This window comes from Grus americana, chromosome Z, assembly GCF_028858705.1.
Source record: "Grus americana isolate bGruAme1 chromosome Z, bGruAme1.mat, whole genome shotgun sequence".
In the NCBI taxonomy this organism is placed as follows: Eukaryota; Metazoa; Chordata; class Aves; order Gruiformes; family Gruidae; genus Grus; species Grus americana.
Genome location: NC_072891.1, coordinates 83,342,866 through 83,370,262, shown reverse-complemented (window position 1 = coordinate 83,370,262; position 27,397 = coordinate 83,342,866). Strand labels below are relative to the sequence as shown.

Genomic DNA, 27,397 nt, shown 5'->3' with positions numbered 1-27,397 from the left:
CTCCACTATTTTGGCAATGATGCTTAGTTTGCCCAACAAAACTTGTCAGGGGAACTTGGCAAAATAATAGCAAGTGAAACTCTTCCACCCACATTGCATAAGTTCTTGCTCTGTGAGATAACTTGGTACTGTATGTGGGCTGTAAGCTACAGTGACCACAGCTGTCACATTCAAGGGAGATGAAGTATCCTTACAACTGGTTTTCAGAAGTGTTTAACTCCAAATTAAAAAAAAAAAAAATCACAATGCTAGATATTCTCATGCCTGTTCTTCCTAGGCTTACAAATAATAGCATTGATTGTAAGACAGTAACTTGGCTGAAAGAGAGGAGTTTTCTGCAATTCATTGCTACATTGTCAGTGGAATAGGAATATGTTCAAATATAAACATGAAAAGGAAATAAGGTATATCTCCTGAAGCTCAGCCTTAAAAATAAACAGATTCTGCTATCCTTTACAAACAAATAAATAGATGGAGTGTCAGTTGGAATAGAGAATCTTACAAATTCAGGAGATGCTTTCAAAATCAGTAGTAAAATTAGTGAAATATGATTCAAGTTTTCTCTAAAACTTTTAATTAACAACTTGAATATAGCTGCAGTTTGCAAGTTTATGCAATTTGCAAATTTATGAACATGTTACTCTTGCCTTGATGCAGAACTTCATTGTCCTTGAATTGTTCTCCATTATAAATTAAACTCATGCCATAAATCAGGAATCAGATTAGATAAATGAAAAGATGAATAAGCTTTGGTAGTTAAACATTACAAGTATTTTCTTTATGTACAGACTTTTTCAGTTTGACTGCTCTTTCTCTAGTAGTCCACAGTATTTCATCTGTTACATTATACCCATTATGGCTCAAATGTTTGTTTTATATTTCCTGTAGCAAAATGCATGATCTCTTGAGAGTTAAATTTAGTAGATTAAAATGAACTCCCTTCCAACCTTTTCATGTGGCAGCCTGACCAGAAGATCAAAACACATAAATGTAGGTTATGTTTAATTTCTAAATCAGGGTGTTGTGGACAGATGTTTGAAACCTTAAGATGACTCAGATTCATTTGTTGCATGGCTTTCTGCCTGGATAACCATACTGTAGATGATGCCATGTCTGCTTTACTGATGTATTGCCGTGGTGATGACATATGTAATTTTATCATAACCTTTCTGTTAATGGCCCAAACTGTGTCTTCTGTAATGACCATGCAACCAAACCACACTGAATGTGAAGGACTACTTCTGTCTTTAATGCCAGCTGATCCCAGTCAGATAACATGAAAGATGATCATTGCTTTCACCCTTTTCTGTATTTCTTTCAACTCTATCCAGCTCGAGGTGACAGACCCAAAATGATCGGTGTTGTTATTTGATGCAGTATGCCCAGCTGTTTCTTCACTGTGTGGCTGTCCTCGTCCGTATATGGAGCGCAGTAAGCTAGGGCTTTTACAGAAAACATTTCAGTGACCATTTTATTTGAATATGTGTTCCCCTCTGTGGATTTTCATGGTTATGCTGCAGTTTTTGCAGCTGATTTTTCATCAGAAAAGTAGCTGATGTATTCTTACTCAGTATGTTTAGACTTTTATTTGGAATCTGATTCAAAACTCTTTTTGAGTAAACAGAAAGGCTTGCATAAAAAAGATGTCATAGATCTTTGAAGTTACTTTTATTTATCAAGATAAGAATGGCAATAGAATGGGGACAGCACTTTTTTGTTTGTGTCCTTACATCAAGATAATAAAAAAATTTGGTTTGGTTCTTTAGTTTTAACCTAATTAATGCACTCAGAATGCAAGCTGCTTAATGGCACAGGGACATCTTTATGGCAAGTTTGTTTCTTTTGTAAAGCAACCATGAAAATGCTAAACCCTTGCACATTTTAACTTAGTTATTCTATGGCTGCCTTCTTGTTTATAAATTAAATATTTATACTCTCCTGTTTTGTTACTCCTTATTGCCCCTGGTGTGACTGTTCAAAGAACTCTCTGTCTGGGGTGTTGCAGCAGAGCAGATTCAGACAGTTCTGCTCGGAGAAGGAAGTGGAGAGTTTTGGTTCCCATTTTGCACTTCTGGAACAGTTTAGGGAAGGAAGCACCTTTACACCTTTTATTGTTCGTGGTTGCTGACATCATATCCTTCCCTGACCACTCTGTGCGTGTTTCCTGCCATTCTATCGAGATTCTTCTGTGTTGCAGAGAAGGGACAGTGGGTGTGCATGTGTGTGTGTGTATGTGTGCGCGTGTATACGTCTGGCGTGAATGTACGAAATAGAGACAGGAGCGGTCAAGTGATCTGCTGCGTTTGTCCATTAGCTCTTTTCCCTTCTCAAGGCTCAGATCAATCTTCTGTCAGCTACCACTGCCTCTGCCAAATCATATAGTGAACAGAAGCCCGCCAAAAATGAAGTTCCTCTTTTTGTAAGCAGTCTGATTTTTGTTGGGTTCTGGTGTTTTGGTTTTTTTTAATGTTTGGGTTTGCGAAAAGAAAAAATGCTGAAGACTGTAACACCATAGCATGTAACTATGTGTTTCTTTAAGTGCAATTTGTTTGCATGTAACCATGTCATTAAGTTGGAAGGTTTCTTTTATGTGGAGAGTTACTCCAACAAAGCTGCTGGAATTATTTTAAGTTCCTTTTTAGATTCTCTTGGATAATGAAAGCCTGCACTACTACTTGAGTTTTGTAGTACCTTCAACTTTTCTAGCTAGTGTGCTTTATTAGTGTTAGGGAAATACAATTTATCGGTTAACAGGAACTTTAAATACTTAATATGTAATCCTTAATCCTGCAAGAACGTTCAAGAAGTATTGAGAACACTGGTGAAGTCCTAAAGCAGCCTTGGGCATCTGTTGGTCTCCAGAGTTCTTTACATTCTGTTTGACTCGGAAGTCACCAGCCCTTGAAGGTTATAGTCCTTGAATCAGAGGTCTTGATTTACTTATCTGAATCTAATTGATTTGGAATCAGTCCAGCTGTCTGCTTTATATATGTACATGTGCAAATGTGTATACTAATGAAACGAACAGAACTATAAGCAAAGACATAGTAAGAATAGCATGTGAAGCAGTGTGTGCTGATACGTATATGTGTAAAAAAGAAATAGAGAATACTACAGCATTCCCAATTTGTTTCTAGTAGCAGTAAAAATAGCAGAAATTATTTTTAAAAAAGGAAATAAATTTGCTAGAAAAACTGAAAAGCTTTTATTTGAAATTAGACTAGTAAGCAAAAAGCAAACAGGAGAGAGAATTTTTTCATCTATGCAAGAAAATTTAACCCGGTGCCTGTTGAAGCAAAATCATGTTTCTTTGCCAATTGCATTTGATACATATGGCCTAACGCATTCTGTCTTCTCCTTCAGGTTCTCTCAGATTGCATGATAATATTTAATAACCAAATCATCCTCGCTCCCCTTCAGCTTTGTTTTCCTGCACATCTATATTTCCTCTTATAATAAAACTGGTGTACTTAGTGGATTACTACAGATAACGAGGAACAAAATTCTGCTCATCAAGTGTTGCATGAGTTACTTCAAGATAATTTTGTGTAGATCAGAGGAATTTTAAGTGTTCTGCCTTTAAACTGTCTGTAAAAGCTTTTGTTGTTTGAAGACTGGTCTTAAATGCGGAACTGATAAGCATGTAGGAGGGACTCGGCATATTGCTCCTCCACTAGGATTTTTGTCCTTCCTGGTAGCTTTTCTCAATGTTCAGTGATTTCTTTTCTGAACTCGCTCAGCATCAGCATCTTGATCTACTGAGCAGCTCTCATCCTTGCTAACCTGTCACCACTGCTCTAATCTGTCCACCCTGACCTTCCACTTCGCAGTGAATACGAGCTTAGGCAGGCGTAGTGCCGTAAGCCGATAGTGCCACTGCCTGCAGCTGAATGAAGGGAAAGGAAATTGTTCCATATGCATTTGCTGTGGATTAGCGTATTGGCTTACTGTTACAGAGAAAGCCTGTTAGACTCCTTTGGGTCCTGCATGTGCATGGGAAGCACCATTCTAACTTGCTGTTTGTGTTGGAGGTAAGACTATAGGAAAAACAGGAAAGAAACCCAGTCCGAGGAAATTTGAAACTGTTTCTAAAAATAAACTGGGTTTGTTTGTCAACACTGAATACCAGATAAGACTGTCTCCTAGCTTTGTTTGGAAAAAAAGTTTTATAAATACATTTAGTCAACTTAATTTACTTCAAAGTTTTGGACTTCTATTTTTTCTTGTAAATACAATCAAGCGCCTTTGTGTCTTTTTAAGCAGTGAGAAGTTGAACTGTTCGCAAAAAAGTAAAAAGCAGCAAAAAAATTTTGCGGCCTTACACGATATTATATTGTCAATATGAATTGTTCCATGTTCTGCACTATGGTAATGATTTAAGCATATATAAATACGCCTAGCAAATAATATAAAAAGGCATTCATGTACAGAAAGGTAATAAGTATTATGCTTGAAAATTTCTTTTGCCCAGCAGATTAATTATATCAGAGTGGATAGTTAGAAAACTCAGACTGACTGCTTATTTGTTAACTTTTTTTTTTTCCTTGGAGCAATAAAACACTTGAGCAGCTTAAAGTTTAATGTATGCAAAGAAAATCAAGAGAGAATTGAAGATCAGAATGAGTGAGGTCTAGCTTTTCTACCTCAGTAGCTTTGAATCGGAGCCAAATAATGGATTAAATGGCCAGGACGTCGGCTTAGTGTTATGTAACATATTGTGAGAATTTATCAGGTTGGCTGTGAGACTACAAGCTTAAAATAAATAAGGAAACACCAGCCTCTGTTTTAAAAAACTACTAAATTTTTATTTCCAAGGTGATATTTTTAATAAACTATGGATCTAACATAAAAATTTTTTAAAAATATTTTTAAATTAATCTTGTTCAGATTTTTTTTCTCTCTTCTGTATTTAAAAGAACTCTCTGCTTTTCTGTTCAAAATATGTAAATATAAAAATACGGTAAATGAAGGTTAAAAATGGAAAAAAATTGCGTCTCTTACTTTAGTACTAGACTGAACATCATTTCCATATTTTCTTCTATTTCTATCAAGTCTTTTATTGCGAAAAATACTTTGCATATGATAGACATGAATTTAGTGATTTATGACATTTTGTGAAATATGGAATGTGTACTGCATTATGTATTTTTGTATATTGCATCTAACTGTCTTTAGTTTTGCGATAGAACCAGTATTGTATAGTTCAGGGAGCTAGTATCAGTGCATTAGTAAAACTGAAAATATTTTTCAAAACATTCTTAAATTATCATCTGTCCCTATTGTTCTGTGCCATGTAGCTTGTCTTTGGGTGCAAGAATTTTTATAAGAAAATATATATGTGTTTTCTATTTATAAATAATTTGTCAGAATGTTTTAGAATTTACATTGAAATGAAATGAGGGAAAACGCACTACTGTTCTTCAAGTATCTTGAGTAGTTCTTGTACTAATCTATATTCTTAAAGAAGAAGGTTAAAAATTTTGGATTTAAAGTAGCTGACATCTCCCATATATCAACTAACACTTTAATAAAGGTCCATCCTATTTGCATAATGAGGGACATTATCACCTCTGCTGTCAAAACACAAGATTGTTTTCCCTTCAGAAATGAATTAGCTGGCCTACTTAGCATACATAGGTACAGAAAGGTTCATTAACTCTCTGATTTAGGTAATTTTTCATATTAGAGCAGTGAGTGATATTTAAAACTAGAGACACCTAATTCTGTTAAAGTTTTGGCAATGGGTATTTCAGTCCTTTTCTTCATTTTTTGATATATTGGCGGGTTTCTTCATAAAAAGAAGCCTGTGAATTAAATTATTATTTCTCTATGCATTACTTCTTTTGTAGATGCAGTAATTTTTTATTATAATTTACCTGTACACTCAATTATAATGAGGATGCTTGGTCAGCTCCATATAATAACTTTCAGCTAGTTATCAATTTTGTAATAACATTTGATTTCCTTTCTGTGTTTAGCAGGAACGGATGCAGGGGACTGTGAACTGAGTAGTGCAAGTGTTGAAGAAGGAGGTTTGTTTTGAGGAAGCGGGAAAGAGGAAGAAAAGAGAAGGGGAAAATACATAATTTTAAGGAAGAAGGAGAGAAAAAAAAACGGGGACTATGGGGAGAAAAAAGATTCAGATTACAAGGATTATGGATGAACGTAACAGACAGGTGAGTAGCAAAAACACCGGATTTGACCATCATATTATATTTCTAAAGTGACTTATTCTCCTCAGTGATTAAAAAGTTGTTAACTTTGTGTACAGATACCTACATATATGTATACATATACACAATGTATAGAAGACTGTCAAAGAAAAAGTACTTTTGGAAACATCCTGAAACCTCACACACAGTTTTTTCAAGTTAGTAACATGCATAGTTTGGAATTTATTACATGAGGCCTTGATTCTGCAAAGATTGATGTGTGTGCTCTAGTTTGGGCTCCCTCTGCACACACTTTGACTTCAGTGTGTAATATACATGGTTAAGCTTATCTGAAGTTGTTACAGGATGCAGGCTTGTAGTACTGTATTTTGTGAACTATTATGAGTTTATTTGCAGGAGGAGTTGCATTTAAATGCATAGATCCAAATTATTTATGCTTCTACATGTTTTCAGTGTTTTTATTTTTACTTCCTTCATATAAAAATGACACTACTTCATAAAAAATCTCATCTTTTTCTGTCTGAATTTTAAAAAGAATTTGAGTAGCCTAACACATTCTAAAATCCACATATAATAATACTGGTATATTGTAGTAATGTCTCCGTTACTTACGCAATGGCTAAATAGGTCCAGCAGGACCGGTTAATTAATTATTACCACTGCTTTAGATAAAATGGCTGAATAGCTGTCACATATTATCAACGCTATCTTTGCTAGTTAAAATATGGTCATAAATTAGAGAAACTGCTTTCCTGTTTTCAGAAAAACAAAATTCAACAATTGGCATCTTAAAATAAAATCAGCGAAAAGCTGCTGCTATTTACGTTTGTTGTAAACTGATGGATGTTTTGTTGAAACTGGAGATTCACAAGTGTGAGAAACTCTCCATAAAATTATTTAACACTACGATTAGCGTTCTTCCTACATGTGCTGCAATTTAGGAGTAATCTTCAGTAGCTGTGTTTTAAGAACTTGATACTGAGTTACTATTAATCCATTAGTTCTATTCCTTTGATCTACAAATTTCTTCATATATTCAGGTTGGTTTTTAAGAAGTTATGTTGTTAGTCTTCAAGGATTTTATAAAGCCATAAAAAACTCAGCCTAGATATAACAACAAATTATAACCTTTAATTATGCTTTCCAAGAAATTTTAAATTTTATAGTTTTAGTAGTCACTTGTGTTCCCCATGGCAGAAAACCATGTATAAAAGCAAAATTATATTTCTGATGGATACATTCTGTGTTTTCCCTAAAGGTTGTCTATTGCTGTGGGCCAAGTAAAAAAGCAATAATTCTATCAATATAAGACTGTCACCATATTTATTTCAATTCCAAGCTATAAACAAATTAAATTTTAAATATTGAACTGAATTTATCACTAAACATTAAGACACTAGTTGTTTGTAATTTTCTCATACTATCATGGCTTCTTTTTGAAGTGAACCTGAATTATTTTGTAAATGATACTACAAAATTTTGGCATTAGTAACATTAGTTCATACAATAGGTTCAGTGTTAACATGCTTACTCAAATACAGGATATACGGAGAACTTAATTCCGAGTTTTGCCAAAGAGATATCTTACAAAAGGCTACATTTACTTTAAAGAATTAAGACAGTCAGACTTTCAAGTCATTTACAGTAGAGTTTCACAACTTCTAGCACCAGCTTTCAGAACTAGTAATTATGAATAAAACTATAACACTAGAATACTAACAACTGTAGTGTTAATGCAGAAAGTGTTTATCTTGCTAGCATTTGATAATATCCATCATGCTGATTAGTCACTGTGAGGCTGAAGGTATAGATTTACATTATTTTACTCTCCATATTGTATAATTGGCTTGATTCTGCTTCTCATTTCTACTAATATACTGAAACATAATTTAGAAGTGTTTCTACTGGTTTTATCCTCTTTGCGTTTAGTGCCCTGAATTAAAGCTCAGTGAAGCCAATGAAAACATTTCCATTGATTTATTTGGACTTTGAGATCAGGTTTTTTAGTTGTAGTGATATACAAGTGATTAAATACAACTGGATTTTCACTAATAGCTGATTGATCTTATTACCATTTGTATGAGATGTCCTCCTTCACAAGCTTTACTGTTTCGTAAAATATAATGTATCCCATGAGCTATTGCTGCTTCACTGAAGCAACAAGTTTGTTTGTTTTCTAACCTACACACTTCCAATAATCTTAAAATAACTGGTTTATATTCCTATTTTTTTTTTAATAACTTGAATATATTTGAGTGCACAGAAAAGATTAAAAGGTTGCACCGGGGGGGAAAAAGAAAAAGAAAAAAAAAGTTTAAAAGTTTTTTGATTAATAAAATTAAGATACCAGCTGAAGCACAGTTCCACAAAGCTTATTTGCAGCTCCATTCACCATGATATGGATGGAGACTGTTTTCTTTTCTTTCTTCCTACCTCACTGAAAGATATTTGCAAGAAGAGCAGCAGACCTGTTGACTTGAAACTGCTTTATTGTTGCTCATCATCAAACTCAGTGTGGTGTCACAATACAAGGCATGTAGACGGGAATATGATATACATGGTAGTGCATCCTCAGCTGTTTTCAAGCACATAAATTCTCTGCAGGACAGCACATGCAGAGAAAAATAGGTGGAACACGTATTGAACGAAGGGATATAGCAATAGTTTGGTTCTTCTGCCCTCTCCCAGCGCAAGCGTAAATCTGTTTGGATAACAGAGTTTTTGCAAAAGGGTTTAAGCTGTTACAAGGCTTGCGGAAGGCCATTTCTGTCCTTGCTTTTCCACTCATTTTCCCAGTGTCCTGACTAGGTATTTATGTTAACCATTGAATGGAGCACTTGTGCTATCAGTATAACAGCTGTTTTCTTCCACGCTACTGTCTGCTATGGTAGGAGACTCCCATGCTGTTCAAAGTGCTTGAATGAGTGGATTGGGAAGGACAAAAATAGTGCTGACCTCCCTTCAAGAGGATTTCTTCTCAACAAGTCTAGTTGGTTAGATTTGTGTACTTTAGTGACCATACTTGTAATAAATGTAAGTTGAAACTGTCCAGAGTCAGATGTCTGGCTCCAAGCGTCATAGAAATGTGCAATATGGGGATATGATCTGCACTTTTCCAAAAACTATTTGAAACTTTGACATTTTGGGATAAGTTAAAGGAAAACTACTGCAACCTAGACATTAGAGGCCCAGTCCTTTTACCCTGGACTGCATAAGAGCTCTGTCATTGACTTCAGTGAGCGCAGAATTCAGGCTTTCAACTGGGAGGAGCCATTCATTTAATGTTGTTTCATGTGGGCTGCCAGTTGGCTGTATTTTCCTGGCCCTCATAGTTACCGTGTGGTGACGAAGGTGGTGAGGATGTTTGAATCTTCTATGAATTATCACAATTTTTTTTTGGTTGTGAAAGTTTCAGAAAGGCCCATCTGAATAATTCCCTTTCACTCTGCTTTTAGCCACAGGGAGAAAGAGTACGAATAACTGCCAGGGCTAGAGTAAATGTGTATTTATTTGTGTAGTTTAGTTACCATCATCATCAAATGGAAACGAAAACTCTCTAGAGAATCCTGTTATAAGCAGCCAACGTGACCAGAGACTTTCTTTTTACTATTGCAACACTGGATAATATAGTCTTCATAAATGTGGAATGAATCTTTGGTAATGTTGCTCAGGCTCATGAGATCATGGTAGCCTGTCAACAGCCCATTCAAGAAGACTGCATACATGATATTACTTGCACGACCAATAGAACAGATAGCCAAAAATATTAGCACTGACATCTGATGTTGGAAGCTCCTGACTGCTACAAGTTCTTTGTGCAGAAATTTCAATCAGGCAGATTGGAAAAGGCTGCTGTGAAGAATTCTGGGTTGTTTAAAAAAAAAAAAAAGAAAGAAAATAAAAAGAAAAAAAAAAGAGGAAGGGCATTTGCAGAAACATGGGTGAACTTTATTTTCATGTGTTTTCTTAATTGAAAGAAATAATTAATCTAGCTCTATTATGGTCAACACATGAAGGAAAAATTGCATTCATCTTCCTCAGAAAAGTCCTTATATTTTTCCTATTTGCTTTTCATCAGTTTGAAATATTTCGTTAGTTTTAATGAGGGACTGTTGTGGTGTGCTGTAGACAGGGATCATCTGAAACTTTTTGCAACTGTCCAGGCAGGGCTGCCCAGGCCTAAAATAAATGGGTGTGATGACACAAATGATATTGTATTACTGTTATACGAGTTCACTTACAAAATATCTCATTAAATCCATGGTCTGCGAGCTAAATCCAGAGGTACACTGACCCAGGAAAGAGGGCATGTTGAGCCAATGACATTGTGCTCTCAGGTCTGAAACACACTTTTGCTTTTAATCAAGTGGTTTTTCTAGTTAATATTAAAAAATATCAGGTCTTATATGGTGATCCACCATTTCTTATCCCTCTGATCGTCTCGCTCATTAGTTCTGCATTTTTTTCCCGCTCGTGAAGCAGGCTGTTGTCAGATCCACACTTAAAACAGAGTTGAGCTTAGCTAATGATTCTGCATACTGTTTAAAACATTTCTTTCAATTTGTAATAAGCTGCTGGGAGGTTAAGTGTTATTAAATACCATAGGAAGAGTACACTTCAATATTAAGGTGCTTAAATAGTAAGACATCCTTTTTAAAGTATCATGCCTGTGTAAGTCTATAGGGTACGACAGTAACAAACACGTGCAGTTTAACTTTTTCATGCATAGACTTTTTATCATTCTTTGATTCCAGCAAATCTGTGAAGCTATAAACCAAGACTTACTGCAGTTATCAGCTCAATAGAGAACGAATTAAAGCAGATAAGTAAAGTGAGGTTATGGGGCAGGGGAAGAATATCCTGGAGGGAAATGACCGTTTGCAGGAAGACCTAGATTTGTTCTACTGACTTCGATACCTAATGCTGCTAGTTTCAAAACTAATTTCAGCCTCATGTATCTATTTTTATCTGTGTTTCAGCTCTATTTAAAAGGAAAGAGTAAAAGAGTATCATCTGAATCAGAAAATCCCCTGTAGAAACAGAAAGAAGCCTTGCATGTTAGGGCTAACACGAGCACACGTTAGACAGAAAACTTTTTTCCACCGATTTCCTGATATTTTCAGTCTTCCCTCATGGGGTGTCTTCATTTTATGCAAGATCTGAGATTTTGTGATTTTTCCCCCCCCCCCCCCCAAGGAAATGTTTTCATATGAAAACATAACTGCTTAACTATGTAGCTAAGCATCATTCTGTTCAATGAACCTTTGTCTTAAACATCACATGCTTTTTATCTTTTACATAATTCAATTCCTTCTCTTGCTTACATTAAATTGCACACAATAAGACGTATACTTAGAATATAGCATTACAGTTAGGCCCTGATCCTGTTTTTTTCAGAGGTAAAGCTAGGTTTCTGTAAGCAAAGAATACACCCCAAGTTTTCCTGACTCCTAAATTGTAGTGATCTGTACAACTCTGGCAGCACTATTCACATTCTGCCAGACTACCTGAGAAGTAGAGATTTAAGAGAGCTGCTGAACTGAACCATGAATTTCTGTAATGTATTATATTTAAGGTTAAGTGTGCTTGTATTACAAATGTATGTTCTGAGCATAATTTAGAGTGAATTAGCATAATGTAAATATTTAGGTCAAATTACTTTTAATTTGAAGTGTGAGCAAGAAGCCTAAGTAAAGAGAGTGCAGTGGTGAGCGAGGCATCTGCTAACATAGCAGAGCTGAAAACCAGTGCGGACACAGGCACAGCCTTGCTGTCTTGCAAGGAATGGTTTGGAAAGCCCTGGGGGAGAAAGAGCTGGAGGTGGGAAGCAGAACTGAAGCCATTGTGGAGAGGAAGAAGTTACACTCTTCCTGTTATGACAGGAAATGCAGACAAATGTGCTTCCTGACCATTTGCTCAGCAGGGAATGAAATATTCTTTGACCTTTACCTTATGAACATTTTAGCAGCACAGAACTAGTAAACATGTTTTTATACCCTAAACATCTATTTGTACCTGCCAGAACTGGTGATAGCATACTGAAAAAAAGAAGTGGGCTTTCTTGTATATTGTATTAGCTACTGTGTTTTGGTAGAGATGATGGTTTTTTGTTTAAAATATGTACATATCTTTACATCTATATATAATGGACTTAGTCTTATCTCTCTGATTCAACAAAAGGAAACAAAGTATTCGAGATTAACCATTATTATTCTTGCTTCCCTGTCTGTTTTTAGATCTTAATTTGTAAGTTAAAGTGGGAAGCATATTGATAGTGCCTAACCTACTAATTTCTGAGTTGCTATATCATCTGTTAATTAACACATCTTCTAATTATCCCTCCTCACTTTACTTAAAAAGAAAAAAATTGTATGAGAGATCCACCATCGTGTTGGATTTGGGCAGACTGAATAATATCAATATTTTAAGTATTTGATCTGCTTTTTGTGTACTACTATACTAAAAATGGGGTGTAACACACAAGTACAAAACCTTCCTTTTTATACAGAGTAATCATAAACATTTTGTTTGTTATAGCTATAATTTTAGGGCATCCTGCTTAGAACTCCTCTTTATCTGGGCTATTCAGCAAGTAGTAGTTCAATACGCTTGAGGCTTTCTGGGACAATAGCTCTTTTACCAGCATAAATCACTGCTGTCTCATCCCTGTAAATTATGCTGGAGGGTTATAAGAACATGGAAGCAGGCTGCTGAAGGTCCTTCACTGCTCTTTAAAGAGTCTTTCATTTAATACGGCATGCCCAGCTATTGCATAAAGGAAGGTTTGTCTAGAGCAAATCCTGCACTGGTGCTGCTTCCCAGTCCCACTGAGAGTTACTGTAAAGGTTGTCGCAGCCAGGCCTCTTCATACGACAAACAGATCTAAATAAAAATCAAATAGGAGGAGGAGGAGGAGAGAATATGACAAGAGCTGTTGCCTCTCGAGTTGTTATTTGGGATTTCAACATATGATAAGATTAGGTGCCTGGCAGTGACATTTTAGTCAAGAGCCCCTTGGTTTACACATGGCCAACTTGACTTCATGATGTTTGAAGTTAGGTGGATTGCTCGTGGAGTACCTCCTATTTGTCACATACATCGTATCTGCTGTGCTTGCTCTAGCCCCTGTGTCAGAAATTTAGACATTCCAGGTGAAATAAGAACAAAGAGAACAATATTTCTTCTTGAGTAGGCAGTGTCTGTATCAGATACCTCTGTGCATCAGTGCTCCCTGATTTTCGCTATTCACTCATACATGTTTAATGGCAGGAAATGCATATGGGAAGGATCACGTGCAAATTCCCTGTTTCCCTCATTCTCCTATGTCAGCAGCTATATATCTTTATAATCAGGATAGGAAGAAGTAAGGGGAACACTGATATTTTGCCACTGGCTGGACTGAATTGGTTGAAAGATCACAGGACTGCTAGTTTCAAAATATAAAATGTTAGCACATATATTGTGATTGTTAGTGTCAAATCCAGAGTGCTGTTATGGCTCAGTCTCTTGGAGTGTGTGAGATTTCAGAAAAAGTACTAGAAGGACCTGAATTAAAATAAAAAATAAAACAAACTAATATCCCAAACCAACTGCCACCAAGAAGTACAGAAAGAAACAAAGACTACATTGCGACAAAGATAAATAATGTATCCTGAAGGTTTTATTCATTAAATGAGAGTATGTATGGCTGCTTCTGTTCCTCCACTGATGTATTAGCTATCTATAAGGTCTATAAGAAGCATATAATTCTTGTTACAATTTAGCTGAATAAAGATTATTACCAGTGGCCATTATTACCATCTCTACACACACACACACATTTAAATTTCAGCACATGAAAGAATTTGTACTTACAACCAAGCAACATTACCTTCTAGTTCATTTAGTTTAAGTTTTACCTAGTAGCGATTAAACAAGAGAATCTGCTCTGGGCCAAATTACCCTCTAAATGGAGCATATCACAGCATGTGATATCCGCACTTGAATTCAGGCTGTCTACAGCTCCACTTACAGTCATTGCAATGACTAGTCCATGAACCATCTCAGAAGACTGTTGCAGCTTTATACATGAAGAGCTAGTTGAGACGTGTTTCCATGGTATTGAAGAAGAGCCAGAGCTGAAGTGGAAAAAAAGTCCTTTTAACCATCCCCTTATGTCAATGCCTTTCCTTTAGCACATACGGTGGGTTTCGCCTTTAGTCATCCAAAATGCATAAAAAGTTCACCTTGATTTATATCAAGGAAGTCGGAAGCTGGCAACTTCACTCATGGGGGGTTTTTTGTAGTTTTCCCAATAACTGAAAGCAGCATCTGATTTGCTCACAGCCTATAAAGTCATCAGCATTTATGCTTTTTCATATACAAAAATGCTGCAGGCTTTAGTAACCTACCTTCTCGGTACCACCATTCTTGTTATGAGGGCAGTTTGATTCTTATTTTTTTTAAAATAACCTTTAAAAAAGTAAAATAACCATAGCGCTAAGACAAATAGTAATAGACTAGTGGGTTTTCAGTTAATAATAAGGAATGGAATTAGGTTATTTTTTGGTATGTTTCAAAGGTAAATGTGGTACTCTCTGCACACTGCTCTTTTTGCATATATATAAAAATATGCATAAAAGCACCTCATAACAGTATTTAGAAACTACTGGTGTTTCAAACCTTGTGTTTTATATACACATGCTTAAAAAGGTTTTAAAGACAGTTGAATGCTGGCCTCTTATCTGTTCCACTTCCTCCCTCCACTCTACTTTCATTCTCCTCAATCCTTACATTGTCATTATAAAATATTATATCCCAAAAAGCAAAGGACTTCCTAAATTGCCTACAGTTCTCCTAAAAAGGAGAAAACTTGTGAACTGAAAAACACCTACAAATTAGCAGCGGTTTAGACAGCAGGGATAATTAATCATATCTTGGCTAATATTGTCAGGAAAGAAAATGTGGTGATTTGATTCTTGCTGCTGAAAAAAAGTTAAATATTAAACAGATATTGAAATGCATACATATGCACTTTCTTGGATGTCCTTTTTTAAATATGTTGAGTTGTCTCACTGCATGTGTGTTTTCTTTCAGTCTCGCTAGTGTTCTTTTTGTCAAATGACAAAATTCCATTGTCATATGATGCTGTCATGACTGAGAACTTTGAATACAGTATATGACAATAAGACTGTGTGACCACCTGGATTTTTTGGTACTGTAGTTTCAGCTACTCAAAACCTGGTGTTCATGCAGATCATGTGTGTCTTGTTCATTTTCAGCACTGAGTCAGTTCAAGTGTAGTCAAAGCATCTTAAGTGTAGGTTGCATGCTACCTTCCACCTACACAAAAGTGACCAATTTTTTAAAATAATTTATTCTAATTTTTACCACTCAGCAAAATTTCTGCAATACTAGCATATTATCTGTTACCTTAGACAATATTTGTAATATTGTAACAGTAATTAGATACTGTTAATTTGGTTGAGTATGGTTAACATAACAAATGGTTAACAAATTGAGACCCCAAAAAAGTTAAGTAATAAAGATGCTATCTTCTTAGATTGCTCACAAAAATATTTTACCATATGGAAAAGAAGTATATTGATCTTCCTTATGTAGCCACACAGAATATATGAAAAAAGATTATTGGTTTTAAAAGGCTTGAAAAGTATTCTTAATCTTCCCTGAAGTTACTGACCTTTCACTATGCATTTGAAAATACAAGTTCACCCCTACTATAAACTGTTGTAAAAGCATGATAAATTTACATATAGATATATCTAATATATATATGTAAAGATACGCCACAATGAATGGCATATTTGGAAAGAAAAGTAATATTCCAGATCACCATAGAAACAGTAGTAGATACAATTTTTTAATGCATTTATCAGCAGTGGCAGAAAGCATTATCTGATAGATTTAGAAAATGTTAGAAAGATCAAGGAGTTAAAACCAAATCAAATTCAGAGCAATTACGATTATATTTAAAAAAAAAAATCTAGCTGATTTTTTCTTTTTTTGACTTTCCACAAAAAGGAACTCTAACCAGTATCATTCTGGTGATAAGTATTACGAAATAAGTGTGTGCTATGCAGCACAGCTGTGTGGTTATTCTAAATGTTCAGGAGCACCTAACAGTAAACACAAACAGTGGCTTTAAAGATATTTCTGTACTGGAGTGTACTTTGATGGTAAGAAGCTGTAACATGCTAAATTCTGAGGTTTCTGTGCAACAGAAACCATACTGTACAGAGACACTCCACCTACAGTACTGTGGTCAAAAAGTTGATTGAAAGGCATTTTAGATGCAGAAAAATATGTTGAGTTAGTACATTTTATTTTCTGTATGTTTAGCTCTTTCTAAAACATGCTTATATAGATATATATATGTTTCAACAAATGCATTGCAATTTTCTGTAATCAGAGAAAACATTAAATGAGTATTTAAAAGACTAGGGTTTCAGAATTTGAATGAAGTTGTTACCTACCTCTCATTCCAAATATCAGAAAAGCCATTGCGACAGACAAATTTAGAAAGAACTTACTATCAATTACGCATACTTGCGACCAGTGCTGTGGAAAGTGTGTTTTTAAGTTGCTTGAATAATTGTATTTAATGGAAATCCATCTTTTCTTAACAGTATGTTGACAGAGGCTAAAGAGATTGAAATGACAACAGGAGGAATAACATTCAGTATACGTTTGGGAGAATAAATGTTCATAGTATTGGTGCAGAGCCTCATCTTTCTGTAATGGACTAGCAAACAGGGATTAGCAATACTTAAAGGTCACGTTTTCCATGGCCTGACATGCTGGGATTTTAAGGTAGTCTGGGGTCGCAGTTAGCATTAACTTGCATTAGGAGTGTGACAAGATAAAACAGCAGCCATATGAACCGTGTACAGACGAATCTTCTTGCCTCAGCATTAAAGTGCAGAGGTGCTACTGCTTATGGGTATTAAGGAATGGTAGCAACAAGTGCAGGAATAGGCATGCCTGCCCTTGACATATCAAATACCTTGACTACATGTTAAATTTGATTAATAATAGGCTTAGCAAAACCATATTTTCATCTTAAAAAGTCTTGTCATTGAAAATTATTAGAGAAAAAAATAGATATAAAATATTCACAGTCATTGTATACACTTAGTGGAAATTGCATGTATGAAGAAACAGAAGAAGGAGGAAAACTCAACCATACAATTAGCTTAAACAGTTTCTTATTCTGAGTCACACGTCTTACTGGAACTTGTACGTTAGTGCAGAAAAGAGGAGAAAAAAAAAATATTTGATGTGCAGGTCTTTCGTTGTCAAAACAGTCCCTGTGGAAAATTATGGGTTTGTACAGAGTAACGATATTTTTCATACCACCTAGGTTTTGCCTGATGTCACGGCACTAGCTGGCCTACTGAGAACTTGTAAGCACATCCCTAGTTTTTCCTATATAATATGACCCAAAGTCCTTTGTACTAAAACACGCCAGTTCAGATTTCTAAGCATCTAATTTGAAATGAGATAAAGTACGCTACATCTGTGTTCAGAAAAGACCATGTTTCAAAGGTGGTATTTGTTGCTGGCCAACTGTTGTTTGCTCTTCATTCGTGCTTTGTATTTCTCATTTCTCACATGAGTGTTTGAATTTTTAACACTTGATATTTCTTCAAAACTATTGTGTGTTTATACAAACAATGTGTCTATTTCACACAACTTAAATTCTGTATGAAATAATTTGTTCCACAAAAAATCTAGTGGGAGTTGTGGGGTATGGAATCAAAGTCAATAATTATCAAAAATAAGATTTGACTCCACGTGTTCAAAGTATTTAGAGGTGTAGTTTTAAAATACTGATGGAAAAGACGTATGCAGTATAAAGAGTATACGAATTAAAAAGTTACAGGGAAAGATGCAGTATCAACACTTCATAGTGCTGCTTAATGAAAATGTGCCATGCTCTTTACCTGTACCTCGACTTTTGTGCAGTGAGAATTAGGTACATTTCCTCACTTACCTAACATATTCTGGTTTGGAACTATATTTATATTTATGCTTTTGCTTTATGAACATATTCAATTCAAAGACTACAGCAGTCACACGTTGTATTTCCAAAAAAAGAAGGAGTTCTACAAAGACCAGCTTGGGGATTTTTGACGGACCTTTTTTTTCTTTTTTTCCAGGTGACATTTACAAAGAGGAAATTTGGGTTAATGAAGAAGGCTTACGAGCTGAGTGTTCTGTGTGACTGTGAGATTGCTCTGATCATCTTCAACAGCACCAACAAACTGTTCCAGTATGCCAGCACTGATATGGACAAAGTGCTGCTGAAATATACCGAGTACAATGAACCGCATGAGAGTCGCACAAATTCAGATATTGTTGAGGTAAGATTTCATGTTTGCTGAGGATTCTTTTTTTACTTTGCGGAGGTACTCAAAGCGAGAGGCCTGACGTCTTTCTCGAGGGTCGTGGGACGTACCCTGGAGGTGACAGAGCAGCAGGAGAGCGGAACAGGGACAGCCGGGTATTGGTTTGGGGTTGGAGATGGTGCAGCACAGACTGGAGGGAACCCAGTCTTGTGTGAGCTTTTCTAAGTTCTATCCTGCCGAGTCTCGCGTGCTCAGCAGAAACTCCTGCGACGGGATCACTGGCTCCCTGTCGGCCAGCTTTCTGTGCTGCTTTGTCCCGTTAGTCCTCTCCACACCTTGGCCACTGCCTCCCGGCTGAATGTCCCCCTTGTCCCCCCGTTGCTCCCGGTGACCTGCTCTCCAGAAAACATTGTGTGCCTTGTCTCCTCAATCCAAAAACTATAATGTCCGCCGTCCAGGAGGAACTAAAAAATACATCGTAAAAGATGTGGAAGAAAAAGATTTAGAATCACTGCTTTAAGGCATTTGAGTGGCTTGATTAGCTTTTTGATTATTTACAGAGGAAGGGGGTTTAATAAAATGCAAGAAGGGTTTACTGACGAGCTGCACAATAATAAATGTTTCAGCTACCTCACACAGAATGCTGTTACCATAATAATATTAATAAAAGTATCAAAGCAATACTGTCATAATGCTAGAGACACTTTGTAATTATTTTAAAAAATATATATAGGGCAAGTTGTATTTACAGTTACTGAAAATGATTAATTAAAATTTAAGATTTTCAATTTTAAGCTTCTAGTATTTGCAGAAAAGTCAGTTTACTTTATAATCACATTAGGACTCAAGCCATGCAAAATAAATTAAGCTTCCAATTATTTTGTTGTGACAGAAAAACACTCACAGTGGTATCTAAAAAATTGGTTATGTGACTTATGCAACTCCTGTTTTGAAAGCACCTAAGTGATTCAGCATCTAATGGTATCATTTTAAAAAGTACTGGAAGGTCCTGTCTTAAAGATCAGTGAAAATTTATTCATGGATGCTACCAACTACCTTGGCGTATACATTTAGATTACTTCAGATCTTTTTAAAGGTGTTAGCTTCAGATTTTTAAATAATCTGGATGTTGTCTAAAATGAGACTTTGGTGCTTTTGGCATCTTCACCTGGGTTAGTCATGTATTTGAGACTAGCAATGGAAGAAAGTGAGTGTGTGAATTACATATAAAATGGTTTTGATGGACAAAAAAGTACTGTAAAATAGACATGGTTAGACCTGTTACAAGACATCACAGTCACACCACCATAGATTGGTAGAGACCTCAGCCTGGGAATATATATCGCTTTACTGTCTATCCTTATGTCAGCATATAGGATGATACTGTTTTGCCTCTTTCATGATCTCCCAGCAGATTTTCTGCCCCATTAGGAGAGGATGAGGTTCTGACAGCAGAACAAAAATTTATGTGAGTTAAGACTGAGAGGAAAGTACATAATTTCTTCCTCCTCTCCATCATCTCTTTTCCTCTCTTATTTCAAATCTCCTATGTCGACATGAAGCCTTTCCTGTCACCTAGCTCTCGTAAGCCCATGTCCTGTCCAGCAGAATTTGAATTCTGTCCCCAGAATAATGCCCTGTCCTCTTTTAGTGGCAAAAAGCCAGAATATTCTTAGCAGGAAAAGTTTCCTGTTGTATCTTTACTTCTTCCTGCAGGCTTTCTTGTGGGAATAGGTGAGTAAGCCACTAACTAGGGATTTATTACTTGCTTCACAATGAATGAACACTTTTGATCATGAGGACTATGTTTTTTCAAAAAACTTCAGTGAAAATGTAAAATTTAATATAATGTCTATTTTGTTGTAACTTTGAGATTTTCAGAAGTAGCACTCTCTGCACCAGCAAAGTCCCTTTCCTCCAAAAATAGTGGGCCAGCTTGGATAGGCTGATAGGCAATTTTGCATCCAGACATGTAATTTTCTGGCTATACCCAAAATTTGATAGGCATCTCTTTTTCACTCCTCTAAAAAGAGCCAAATAAAAGTAGATAATTGAAATAAACATTATGTAAATCGAGTAATCTAACAATAGGCAGAAAAGGCCAAATGCAGTGCATGTTTATAGTTTTTCCGTATGTTCTGTCAGCTCTGAATTCAGTCATTTGATCGTTTTGCTGTTACGTTTTTCAGCGTTCTGCCTGTACTGCAAAATACTTAAGCCACACCAGTGCCATTATTGTTTCAGGATCAAAGGAGTACGCGTGCAGGCTGTAGGTTTTGAACGAGGGTTTCATATTATCGTGCCTTTACTTGATAATTAACATCACAGTTATGAGTACGATAGAGGAATAGAGTCCATAAAAGTACGCAATCTGAGAAATGGCTTGACTAGTGTAGTTTGGATATATTTTTAGGTACAGGATATAAATCTGCCACGCATTTAAATATTTAAATTGATCATTTAAACTGGCTACATTACACATATTTTCCTTGTACGGAGTCCATTTTTTTTCGCTTTCAGACAGCTAGATTTCACACTTAGAAGTTTTTAATCTTGTTCTTCCAGAGCAATCAACAGCAGCTGAGAATCAGACAGTATTATTAAATCTGATCATTTTCAACTAAATGACTGTTCAATAACTATATTTCAGCGGAAGAAAAGGGCATCGCTGTGCTCGCAGATTTCTGCACAGTATTAGAGAAAGAAAACTTTTTTAGGTAGACTTACGAAAATTTGAAATATAACTGTCAACCATATAAAGGTCTTTAATTTAGAATCCAATTTCTGTTCACATTCAACATAATATTAACTATTTAGTTACTTTGTGGTTGTGGTAGAACTGTGTTATCAGTCATTAGAACGTGGTATAAATTCTTTGAACAATCTATATTCAAAGAAAATCAAAAGAGTAAGTCTCTAATATGTAGTTAATTACTTTTAAGTTAAACCACTACCATTCAAATGAAAAAATTACATGAATTTTCATGTAGGTCTGGCTAAAGCTGTTAATTTTATTAAGCAGTTTTCAGTTTAATTACTGGTATTAATTATGTTTAGCATTTTTGAAGGAATGAGTCTTCAGGCCATCGTTTGTCATTTGAAGTATCAGAAGATACCAAGTGTCATACATCAACAAACATTACACTGTTTTTCAAGGGAAAAAGTATTTTACATTCATTTTAATACTTAAAATACTTAAAAGTACTTACTTTACTGCAAATCAAGCAATTTGGTCCTACCCAACTTATAGGTCTCTGATCTGATTACATCTGTCATAAATGGAGTGACTAATATTAAGAGAATCGTAAAGTTCAGTTAGTGTTATTCTCTGAGCTCTTTTGGTTTAATGATTTAAACAAATAGCTTATACTTCATTTACACATGTAGTAATTTTATTTAGATGTAATAAATGTAACTGAGATGGTCTTTTCCAGTTGCCTCTTTCAAAATGTAGTTGATTAACATGCAATTTGGTATATATGAGTTCTTCAGATCACAAAAGTATCTACCAGCTGAATATGTTTCAGTTATTACACATTAAATATACTTCACAACATCCACAGGTAACTAAAAATCAATGTGTATTCATGAAGGAGAAAATACTTGCATTCAAGTTTATCCATTTTATGTAACAGTGGCAATTATTGTGAGTCTTACCAAAATCTGTGTGGAGGTTTTATGATATGTATTAGTTCTGAAAAAAAAAATGTTCATTCTGAGACTTCTGTTTAGAGTTAACTGGATTCTTAAAACTGAAGGCTTTATGTCCTCACCCACCAAACCACTCACACCACAGTCTTTCTTTCAATTTTGCTTCAGTAAAAAAGTGAATGTTGGTTGCTGGATACAGTAACTTATTTTAAGGAATAGCAGAACCTGTGCAGGGTTCCTTCAACACTGAGGAAAAAACCCACTATTTTCATCTTTAAGCTAACTTCCAAGTGCTGTATGTAAATATCAACAACAATATATTCAGCAGCTGGCATTTAATATCCTGTGATATAATTACTAGAAGATTTGTAATTCTTTACTTTAAAATGGGATTACATTTTCTCTCATTAAAAAATCCTGTGGCATTTGGAGCACAGTTTTTGGTACAGAAGTAGTGTTTTTACAACTAGAGTTCCAATCTGTCCTTAGAAGTTTGTCAATACATCCAGTTACTATCTGCTCTATCAGAAAAAACTTACCTTATGGGTTTGTTGTTTAACATTATCAACACAGTTGTATAGGACTAGGCAATAATTTTCTTATGGCAATGAGGAAATGAGGAAGAGTAAATGTCAGAGTTTTACAACAGACAAGTACATGCATTATGCATTTTTTGCATTCATTTAAAATGAGGCCAGATCCCCTCCTTGTTTCTGTAAAACAGAAGTGGATGTAACACAACTTATTTCAGTGATATTTCACTGCCACACTATCTGAGTGATGAGAATCCAGTGCCAAAGCACTGTCAGCCCACTGCTTAGGAGCTCGGAAAGGACAGTGCCCTTTGATTGTAGGGGACGTATTCCAGAGCAGGAATACATGGAAATATTTTGCATCTTGGCTGCAAATGTAATTACAACCCTAACCATATTACGTAAATCTGCTGCAGTTCTTCAGCTAAGCCATCAAGCCTTTGCTGATTTAAGGTGAAACTTCCTGCCTGTTTTCTCTCTCACTGTCCCTTCTTCCTTGTCACTTCTTTCATGTCAAAGCATCAGCTACTATCTCAGCTTTAGCAGACCTCTAGTGAGTTTTTACTAAGTCTTGGTTTTGATTCTGTTTCTTAGACACTGAGTCTAATACGCTGATCCTTGCTCTGTGTGCGCATAAATCATTCCTCCACCAATTACCAACCACTTCATCTCAAAGCTCTTTTGAAGCCTTCAAACCATCAATTTCTTTGACTCTGCTGCTCTTATTGTCCCTCTTTCTCCAACTGGCTTCTATTCCTCTGCTGATTCAATGGTCACTACCTTTAACTCAAGTACTCCTACTAGGTCAGCCCTTCAAATTCATGCCATAACCATATCTTCCGTTTTCTGGCCAACATAAATCCACCTCCTCAGTTCCCCTCTGCCATACCACTTATCACTGGTAGAGAAAAAAGAGGAACAACACAAACTTCCTCCATTTTCCTTTTTGCTAACTGAGGTTCTATGTTATCAATGCTGGTCACCCACCAGATCTTCTCTGAGTTTTCTAAAGTTCACTGCTTAAAACTGCTACTTTGCATGCATGCACACACATCTGTCTGATCTTTGCAGCTGTCTCTCATCTTACAAGAAACTCTTCCATGACCTCAGTGTCTTTTCCTTTTCTGAAATATCTCTCTTGCTAGCTGCCTTTGGCTCTATCTTTTACTGGCATCTGGCTTCAACTACTTTTTTTTTTTTTACACTTAGAAGGAGTTCAGGGTCCTCAACCTAGACTTACACGTGTAGGAAGATGTCAGCTCCTGCAATGCACTGTCATATCCTCCTACATCAATAAAACCATATCCTTGTTTGACTTCTCAGCTATACATTGTCTTACTTTGTGGGTTTTTTTCACCTGAATATTTATCAAGCATACTATGCCCTTTCACCCACCTCTCCACTCTTGCAATTTTGCTGTATTCTAATGTACACTAACAGGTCCTACCTCAAAGTATTTACAACCCTACTTCAGACATGGCACAGTACAAACAGGTAGCAGGATAAGGTAATGATAACACAGTAACATGATTCTACATCTAAGATGCATCAATTCTGTTTCCATGAAACAAAGTTTATATTTTTCATACCAACGACCATCTTTTGACTGTTTCTGAGGGTCTCCTCATCTTCAACTCATCCTCAATTTCATCCTTCTTAATCTCTTGCCAATTGCACTCCAGTACATACTTCTTTTTCTGTCTTCCTGCCCCTGAGAGTGTCATTAAGTTGTTCTCTCCTTTGCCTCTTGTCTCACCAGCTGCTCCTTCAGTCTACATGTTAGGGATCACTTTTCCGTTATACTTGATGCCTCTCCATCCTCTTTTCCCTCTTCTTTCTCACTGAAATTGAGTAAGTTTGGAGAAACTCACATTGGGAAAGCTCTTGCTTTTAGTGTTACTGAAGGCTTCATCAAGAATTAGCCTGAGCTACTCTAGGAGATTTTAATTATCCCAGGGCCACTGTGATGGGGTTACTGGTTGGCCATGGGGAAAAAAAAGTAGTCGTAATTTGCAATAATATGTCACATTTTAAAATAATTTACAAATTATAGATTCTTTTTCATAATCATCTAGCATTGTCTTTTTAATTTGTTTTGTATAGGGTCATACATCTTCATTGCTCTAGTAAGTGCTGATGAATTGACCTTTTGCAGACTATTTTCCCTTCCCCAGTGGACTCATGTATTTGGTGAGGGAGAATGAACTGAACATAGCAAGAGAGATGAGTGCCATTTGTAGCAGCATTTTCCCCCAAGAGGGAGAAGTAAGCTTGTGGACATGTGAAATTCTCCCTACAGATTGCACATCCTTTGAGTTCTACAGCACACAGAGACATCTTTACAGACCTTAATGTTAAGATCGTAAGGTACAAAGTCAGACCAAGCCCTATAGGGTGGTGGAATTCAGAATGTTGCTTTTGTGTGTGTGTTATTGCTTGTTAAAAAAGCACTTTGCTCTAAAATAATGTGTATAATGAAAACATGCAACTAATGATAGATAAGAATGAATACTTCCACAGGTTTGTAGAAGAACTAGCTGGAATTGAAAATCCAGTCGCTTTTAGTACGACCAGCAGCAGAGTGTTAATAGACATGAAATACTACTAAATCTCCTACAGGCTTGAGGGACTTGAGACTTAGAACTTAGTACAGCTTTAGCACGTTGGAAGGTTGGAGTTGATGAGGATGGCACTCAGGCAGCAAAAGCATGCATGTGACGTGCCGCATGGGCAGTGTATTGTGCCTGAGAGGAGCGCCACAGTCCTGCTTTGCTGATGGACTTACTGCACATTATCCCATCAGTTCTGACAAGTGTGCTGTGGGTCCTATAGCACAGGTAGGATTTGTCACTTGGTGTGGAAGAGCTGAATGAGACAAAGAGGAAAAAAAAAATTCCTTCTGTCAATTATTTCTAAAGGTCACAGAGCTAATGACTAGCTGGGAGGTTAATTAGATTCTGAAAGCCTCTTCATATCAATTAAGACTCTTATCTGTATATTTGTAGTAAATAAGCCCATATAACTTTCTAAGTGTGCTCTTTTTTAGGAAAAGTAAGACTACTGTTGTAGCTTGTTTAATGCAATAAATGTATTTTCTCTTGTCATCATAACATAAAAGCATATAAACAAGCTGTGAAATATACATCAAGTCAGCTCTTTGGCTGTTGAAATCAAGGGAATTATTTCAGCTACCATGGGCTGAAGATCTGGGACAGTATAGAAAGTAAGTCTGTATGTAAGAAAGGTTATTCAGGGTGATCTAAAGACAGTACAGTCTATTGGATACTGCCCTGGACTAGGACTCATGAGACTTGGATTTTATTAATAGCTTTGCCAAATACTGTTGTGTGACCTTGGACAAGTCACATTTCCTCCTAATGTTTCAGTTTCCCTATCTGTAAAATGGGGATAGTGTTATTGATTTCCTTTGTAAATTGGTTGAAGACCAGCTTGTTAAAAAAATAGCTTCTGTTACCAGTTTCTACAGGCCAGGAGATGATTGGACAGGGTCAACTGGCCAAAGAATTTCCTTTGGATGATGATTTAGGCTTTTTAAATGCTTACTTCTTGTTTCATTTTTAGCAAATGTAAGCCAAACCATTATTGCTAACCTCATGTATGTCAAAATCATGGGATTGGCTTCAAGATCTTTAGCATTTTTGTAACATTCCTTTGGTCTTTCTTTGTTTGCCTTCTGAGTTTTGAGATTTTGGAAAATGTGTTCGTAACCTAATATCCTCATGTGATTTTTTTCTATGTTTTTCCTAACCATAATCAGTACAAAAAGACCTTGGAGGGGAAAATATCCCATTTTCAAAAATACTAAAAACCTCTCAACTTTATCAATCTTAATTTCATTTTTTTCAAGCAAATAATTTAGAAATACATCTTTTTTAAACAAAAGCTGAATTTCTTACCTAATCTTATTATTCCATCAATATAGGCTTTATGTAAGTATTAGCTATTACAAGACCACAAGAAAAACTTCAAAGCTGGAAAACTGTGGAAGGCAATTCTATTCTGTCGCAAGTAGTCCTTCAATGGGAGTGTTATTCCAGTCAGTGGGGCTGTCCAAATTAGGCCCTCTACTACATCCAATAGGTAGCAATTTATTCCCTTCCTCTCACTTATCCACATGAGTTTTTTGACTCTTTATCTTTCCATCCACAGGCTATTGTTTAAACTCTTCTTGATAACTTTGCAGCATTCTGTTGCTGTGCATCTAATAAGTGACAGACTTTTGATGCTTTGCAGCCTGGAAGAAGAAAGGTTCAGGGTCAAGTGTTGACACTATTTTTTTTTTTCCCTAATATATTTCAAATTAATTCAGTATGTGAAAAATGCAGCTAAGGGAAGGTTGCATAGTGAGTTGCTTTGTTTTGCTTTCTCCTTCCCCCACCCAAAAAAAGGGTTTTCTGCTACGATTTATTTGCAGCAAGGATTTGGTTGACATGAAACATAGTTTGTAATCCTAATGTATCTCAAATGAAAGTGAAGTTGCTCACCTGATAGCTTGGCTTTCCATATCTGAAAGAAGAGAATAGGGGCAGAGAAAACTAAAATGGATGCAAATTTAATTACTCTGAAGCACATGGTAGAGCAAAAGCTACTTTTGAGTATATTTTGAGGGAGCTCTGGACCTCCTGATTTTTACTTATTGGGGATCAGTTCTTGTTATTGGTCATATCCACAT

At 36.0% G+C, this 27,397-nt stretch overlaps 1 protein-coding gene across 20 annotated transcripts in view; it reads left to right on the top strand.

Annotated features, from left to right (window-relative positions):
* Positions 1 to 27,397, top strand: part of MEF2C (myocyte enhancer factor 2C) — a 141,369-nt gene that overhangs the window by 56,074 nt on the left and 57,898 nt on the right. For 17 of the 20 annotated variants that reach the window (XM_054809608.1, XM_054809596.1, XM_054809602.1 and 14 more), the window contains 2 exons: positions 5,979 to 6,176; positions 18,332 to 18,535. In XM_054809608.1, the coding sequence (XP_054665583.1) occupies positions 6,123 to 6,176; positions 18,332 to 18,535 (258 nt within the window). In that variant the 5' untranslated portion in view covers positions 5,979 to 6,122. Of the gene's footprint in view, positions 1 to 2,285; positions 2,420 to 4,013; positions 4,032 to 5,978; positions 6,177 to 18,331; positions 18,536 to 27,397 lie in introns of those variants that run through there. The other 3 variants (XM_054809598.1, XM_054809600.1, XM_054809597.1) reach the window with 3 other exon arrangements.